The following is a 7,244-nucleotide window of genomic DNA, read 5'->3' as shown; positions in this document are numbered from 1 at the left end:
ACAAAAATAATGAGCATGGAAGAAATACACAAATTCAATCTAGACAGTAAGGAAATTGAAACAGTTAAAGAATTCTCATATCTAGGATCAAACATTGATCAGAATGGAGAATGCAGTCAAGAAATACTGTATACACTCGACTATAAGTCAACCTCATCTATAAGTCGAGGGCAGGTTTTAGGACCAAAATTATGGATTTTGATATGACAGCTGGATAAATCAAGGTTAAAACTTAGGGGCATGTAACAAAGGATCTTAAAGATGAAGCAAAGGAAAACAATGGCAAAGAACTTACAAAATTCTAGCAGGCATAAGTGTTTGCTCTCGCACTAAAGGCTGGATGGATGAGAGAGAAGACAGGGAGTCAGTGGTTCCATGACAAATTATACTCTTGCCTTTCACCAGGGAATAGTCCCTTTTTTATAAGAGTCAAAGTACAGTACTTACATTGACCAGTGGATAAGTCGACTTAGGTTTTGTGGGTTAATTTTTTGACTAAACTGTCTAGACTTATACATGGGTATATACAGTAAGAAGAAGACTAGGAATGGGAAGAGCAGCTATGAAAGAACTGGAAAAGATATTGAAGAGCAAAGACATACAACTGAACACTAAAGTCAGAATTGTCCAGGCCACTGTATTCCCAATTACTATGTATGGATGTGAAAGTTGGACAGTGAAGGAAGCAGACAGAAAGAAAATCAAATCATTTGAAATGTGGTGCTGGAGAAGAGTACTAAGGATACCATGGACAGCCAAGAAGACAAACAAATGGGTTCTTGAACAGCTCAGACCAGAGCTCTCCTTGGAAGCTAAGATAATCAAGTTGAGACTATTGTACTTTGCCCACAAATGAGAAGGCATGGATAACTAGAAAAAACTATAATGCTAGGAAAGATAGAGGGTAGAAGAAAGAGAGGAAGAAAACAAACCAGATGGTTAGACTCAATTGGGGGGTTATGGGCAAGGGCTTGCAGGATCTGGGCAAGGCAGTGGAAGACAGGAATTATTGGAGATCTCTCATCCATAGGGTTGCCATGAGTCAGAACTGACTCAAGGGCAGCTAACAACAACAGCAATAAAACCATTATTAGTCTTTCTGATAAAAGCATTCAAGGCAATTTAGCAAAGTAATAAATACAATCGCAATTAAAATAGTAAATGTCATAAAAACACAAAGCTATGTTAAACTTTGAAAGAACATTGAAAAACTGAAAGCAGCAATGCAACCATACAAATTTAAAAACAAAACTATTTATTTACTTATTGCACTTATATCCTGCCTTTTCTCCTAAAACTGCATCCAAGTCTATAATACAGAAAATCAATCAATTTTTAACAATTCCTTGAATTTTTAAAACAGATCTTCAATAAAGTTCTAAAACATTCAAATAGAGAGCTGGGGGGTGGGGGGAGATTCCAGGGAATGTAAATCTTTTACACTACCAAAAAAAGGTCTTGTTTCTTATAGCTGTGCATCTCTTCTCCCATGATGACACAGCAAGGGTTCCAAAGTCAATTCTGAGCAGGGTCACGTGAGAGAAGATTGCCCTTGAGATAAGAGATGCATCTACACTTCACAAATTATGTAGTTTGACACCACTTTAAGTGGGATGTGTAGTTTGGTGAGACACCAACACTCTTTGGCAGTGAAATATAAAGACTTTGTAAAACTTCAAATCCCAGGATTCCATGGGATAGAGCTACAGCACTTAAAGTAGTGTCAAACTGCATTATTTCTTGGGTGTAGATGCACCCAAGGTGGCATTACAGTATATCTTGTAGGGCATTTTGTCTGTGATGGGTTTTTTGTTGGTTTTTTTTTAGTAAGATTATAACAACACATGCTCTGATCCAAAACCTGAGTAACAGCAAAGATTTGAAATGATACATGGCTTAACACAGATAGACCTAACACCTGTTTTAATTCTGACATAAATAGACAGCTGGATTTATCTACAGATTGATTCAGTATTCATCTACATGCTGACTCACTGTTCAACAATTATTTGAATGAGTCTGCTCTAGCTGGGACTAACCAACGAGATGCCAGCCAGTGTCTGAATTTCCCCTGCTCCTATTCAAAAACCTGGCTGAGCTGTAACATAGATTTAGCTTTAGAATAAAGGCATTTATTTAACATACTTCTTCAAAAGTGATTGATTAGTATGCTAAATGTATGTTCTTCTGGCCATTAAGACAGTAAGTGCTTGAGTCATGAGCAATCCCCAAAAGGTAATCATGAAACTAATAATAATGAATAAAATCTCTCCAAATTCCATAAAAATAGCAAATCTGGAAAGTTGATAGAAAATTGATAAGAAAGTGCCTCCTATTCTCTTTTAAAGGCTAACCAACTCTTCTCTTTGCTTCAGTTCATGAATAGAGGGTCATCATCATCCACTGCAAAATAAGAAAGTGAAATGGATTCAGTTGTTTAATCCTTCTGCAGATAAGGAATTTAGACAAGATCATCACTAGGGAGGTGCAGGAGATGTGGATCACAGCAGGCCACACCTCAGAGGGATGTGAACACCCAGTGAGGTGGTCACTCACCATCCATCCATAGACCACTCCCAGCCACTCCCTCCACCAGCCAGGGTGCCTATGGTGTCTACTGACTGGGTCAGGAGAGGAAAGTGATGGTGGCCAGGGAAGGGGAGGAGTACATGGCCACCACCGCAGCTCACCCCCACCCCATCTTATCAGTGGCTGCGTGGATCACTTTGCCCTTCATTTTGTTGTCATCCTTTTCCTGGCCCAGTCAGCAGCCCCAACAGTCCCAAGAGGGCTGCTGGGCAACAGAAGCACCCCGCCCTCACTAGCAGCCATAGTGGGCAGATAGGTGTGCCAGGCAGCTTGGCTAAGACAGGGAGGGCAGCAAGGGTAAGAACGAATGGCAAGCACTTCTTCTTGTCCCCTTTAGCTTCTCCTTCCACTGCCCCCTCATGTCCCTTCCCCTCCTGCTCTCTCCCCCCATGTAGTCTGGAGAGCTGTCTGCTTTGAGATGACAGCATGAGATAACACACTGGGCTGACTCCAACCCTAGTAATGCCACTGAGTTTACATTGGGGTGTCCCTTTCTTAAAAGAAAAGTCTTGGCCACAAGAAACATATAAAACCTGAGTAGATGGAGCAGCCAATAAGCAGCATGTATTAGTGGTGGATCTGGCAAATTGAAAAACCGAGAGGGCTCCTGTATATTGTACAGAAGAGGTAACTTCAGCATGTGTTGTGTGTTGCTCATCTTACAACCAGGTAACAAGCACCACCTCTTGAAATTTCCTTTTCTACACAACTATTAAATGTACAAGAGCTTTTTCCAGTTTTCACTTCAGCAACCCTAATGATTGCCACAGCAACACTCGATAGCATTATATGAAAACCTTGGTACATATATATCAAGGATTGATAGAGCAAAGACTATAGAAGAAAAATAGTCTGATCTCTACAAGAGCTATGTATATGTCCTTACCTCAGATTCTTGGAGATATATCCCTTTGCCATCTTTACTCATATTATGAAAGGCCTCTGTGAAGAAGAAGAAATGAGAGAAACTAATTTGTTGGTTCACAAAGAAAAAACAAGGTCCATTACTGCCACCCTGGGATCAGAAAGAGTGGGATCAGCTCTATATAAGATATGATCATGGGCAAAGTATGTTTGCAATGTGATCGCTAGGGCCCCTTCATTTCCTAAAACCAGCTTGCATTTCTGGGATATTTCGTTCCATATATGGTTGGAATCTTCACTGTAAAATCATGAGAAATTAGTGCAATAGTTCTTTAATTACTGCAAATGTTCGTATCTCCTTTTCTGTGGATGGAATTATATATTGATCACTTCCAATCTTTGGGCCAATGCTTTGTTTTCCATATTTGTTGGCAGATTTTAATTAAAACACAAAGAGGATGAATCAAAAGATGGCAGCAACTCCTTGGGGATAACCAAACATGAATTAATTCATGAAGACGTTGCTTTTTGCTAAGCACTCCGGTGTAGAACCCATGGAGAATAAACCCAAATCCATAAATCTCTTCATAATCAGGACCAAAAGAGCTTGAATTTTAATGACTTGAATATGGGAGAAAGCAAAATGGATGGATTTGTTCATCCCTAACCCACTCAGTTTTTTGGATGACTCTTTGTGACTGGGGAAATTATTTCACAGTTTAAAAAACAATTTACTATTGATGAATTCAATTTGAATTCGAGATACATCCAGATTTTATTGCACACATTCTTGCCACCGATGCTTCAGGGTGAGTGCATCCTGGGTAACATCCAGCTGGAATCCGAGTTCAGCTGGCTGATTTGCAAAGCTGGGAAGCTCCGAGTTTGGCCAGCTGAACTCAGAAATCTAGCCAGATGTTACCTGGGATGCACCTGCCTGACAGCATTGGTGGCAAAAACATGTGTGATAAAATCTTGATGTATCCCAAATTTGAAATGAATTTGGCAGCAGTAAGTCGTTTTTTAAAACTGTGAAATAATGACCCTAGTAACAGAACTAGGAGGCCTAAACCAAAGTGTTTTACAGACAGGAGACCTAGCCATGAAACACATATAGTCAAAGAAGTCCTGCTCACCCATCATGAATTCCAGACGCAGCACAAAGTAGGCAAAGCTGTCAAAGGTGATTTTCAGGTGAGGATCCCCGTAGCGGAATACCAACAACCTACAGAGTTCATTGCTGAGGGAGATACCTTTACAAAAATACCCCCCCCCCAAAAAAAAATTAAACTTATTTTCTGTCTTCCTTTTACAAACATGATGCAAATGGTTCTAGACTTGATTATATATCACACTTCTATCCCACCTCTCCTCTAAGGAGGTCCATGACAGTGGGTAATCTTAGAAAATAATGTTTTATATTTAAATCAACCATGTGTGAATTTTACACACAGTAAATTCCCCATCAGTATTTTCTGCAGCAAAAACAGCTTTTTCTGTGCAGTGATTAGTATTCCTGTATTGAAATATTATTTTCCATGCAGAAAACACTGTTTTCTGCAGAAAACCACCATGTGCTAATTTTGCATGGAATAAGTCCCAAACTGCAAAGATTCTCATCAGGCCAGGATTCTTCTCATCGGGGTTCTTCAACACTTGAAACACAATTAAAAAATAAAAATAAAAGGAACACATTTTCAAATATTTTTAATGTTCTTTCCATTCCTGTTGGGAGCATGGCTGTCCTGATGAGCACAAGCACTTCAGAATGTACCTGTACACCATTAAGAGGATTCAGCTTAATGGCTGAATGCAGATTTGAGCTTGAATTTCTGCAATACCATATTGTCTCTCATACAAAGACAATGGTAGCAAGAAAGATGATGGATACTATACTTCCAGTTTTGATCTTGTCAAATGGTACAGTAAATAAATGGCAATGAAGTCTACTTTCATTTCTTTTCATATATAGTTTTAGGTATAGCATCCATAAACTTGATTTGTTAATTTCAAATTAAAATTAAGTTCATTATATTCTAATCAGAGCAGCATTAAAAACTACACTAATCTCATCTAACAAAGCTACATATATTTTACAGTCATTCACCTTTACAGCCATTTTAATCAAATGTATTTTTAAAAAAACTTTGGGAGGAAAAATTAATCTTCTGAATCTGTTCATTTTAAGGAGGAAAACCCAGTAGGTCATATCAGGCCCAGACACTGGAAGTTAATAATAGTTTTAAATGTCTTCCATATTCTTTGTGTGCAAATAACAACTGCTTCATATCAAAAAGGTGTGAAGTTCTTGCCAGACAAGAATGTTGTCTGCATTGGTTTCTATCAGAATGGGAAAGTGCAGCTCCTGACATGCTTACCACTCACATTAAAAAAAAAAATTTAAATCCAAGCTGTGTTGTTGCTTTTAAAAACCAGAAGTAGTCTTCCAATACTTTCTATTTTGTTTTGTTGTTATTTCTTTGAGGAAGAACATTATTGCTAATCTATGAGGCCCCTGGAGAGTTCCAAGAGATGGGAAATGATCATGACATTTCTGTGTTCAAGGTATTACCATTGAGCTATAACCATAGCCACTATTACTCCCCACTTACAGTTTATCATTTATGAAATTTAATCAGTACTGAAACTTCAAGAACAAACATTTAAAGGACTCAGATGTTTTTTCTTGTGAACTCTGCAACCTCATTGCTCCATATCCAACTTAAGAATAAAACATGGATTCTGGTAAAATGTTACGAAAAATAGTTTCAATACTCACCAATATCTTGTACAGCTGCATGCAACTCAGCTTGTTCCAAAGTTCCTGTTTGGTGAATGTCTCTTTTTTGGAAAATGTCCTGTCCAAAAATATTTATGATAAAGATGAAAATAAAATCACTGTGCGGAGGGCCACTGTCCTCAGTAATCAGCTAGGCCTTCCTTGAGCAGAGTTGTTCCTTCTCATTTATATGACAAACATATAACAATCATATATCTAACTGAGGACAATTGAGAAGCAGAACAATTTCCAAGGAAGGCTGCACAAGTCAAATGGAGAATGTCCTTGCAAACCCATCCTCAGAATTTACTAGCCTAGCCTATCCATACACTGCCATATTTATCATTTCTTGTCTAAGATGAGGGATGAGAATACAATGTATGTCCTTTTTTTGGTGACCTGCGGAGACAAAGGTTCACAAGGGACCTTCTATTTAACATATCCAGGTTCAACAATAAGGCTTTACTTTACAGAATCCTAGAGCCCTCCAGTCACCATGGCTACAGGGGATTTTTTCAAGCTTTGTTTCTGTCACCTTCAAAATGATGCCACTATGGGTAGTGGCAGTGGAACTGTCTTATGCATAACTGTTGCCCTCTTGTTACCCCTTCTGTGCCCTCCATAGGTGAACCAAAGGACTAGTGTTAATAGGGAATGGAACATGCAGTTGTCCATTGTAATTCCATGTAAAGCTGAAGGCAAAGGTGAGGAAGCCTTCAAGTCATTTATCTCCACCCGCTGAAACTTCACCCCTTGCCTGCCATGCTAATACCCATAACTTACTCTTGACATGTGTCTTTCTGTACCTGGTAAAGAAGCAGCTTCTTCCACAGGATTCTGAATTCTTGAAGGCTCAAAGTACCAGTGCTATTAAGCTAAATTGTGTTGTTAAGATATATAATATTAAAAGAATTTCAAGGGAAAGAGGAAGAGAACAAAATTGTAAAAAAAACCCACACAAATATGTATACACACATATATAAATGACTTCACTGCTCTCAGATCAAGAAAA

General features: G+C 38.6%; 1 protein-coding gene across 1 annotated transcript in view; it reads right to left on the bottom strand.

Annotated features, from left to right (window-relative positions):
* Nucleotides 1-1,272: 1,272 nt before the first annotated feature.
* CAPN14 (calpain 14) overlaps nt 1,273-7,244 on the bottom strand; it is a 54,575-nt gene continuing 48,603 nt past the window's right edge. The window contains 5 exon segments of the mRNA XM_042445965.1: nt 1,273-2,403; nt 3,476-3,531; nt 4,590-4,706; nt 6,233-6,311; nt 7,039-7,107. Of these exon segments, the coding sequence (XP_042301899.1) occupies nt 2,377-2,403; nt 3,476-3,531; nt 4,590-4,706; nt 6,233-6,311; nt 7,039-7,107 (348 nt within the window). The 3' untranslated portion in view covers nt 1,273-2,376.

This window comes from Sceloporus undulatus, chromosome 1 (genome assembly GCF_019175285.1).
Source record: "Sceloporus undulatus isolate JIND9_A2432 ecotype Alabama chromosome 1, SceUnd_v1.1, whole genome shotgun sequence".
Classification (NCBI taxonomy): Eukaryota; Metazoa; Chordata; class Lepidosauria; order Squamata; family Phrynosomatidae; genus Sceloporus; species Sceloporus undulatus.
The sequence above is the reverse complement of the archived record's forward strand: the minus strand, read 5'-3'. Positions and strand labels throughout refer to the sequence as shown.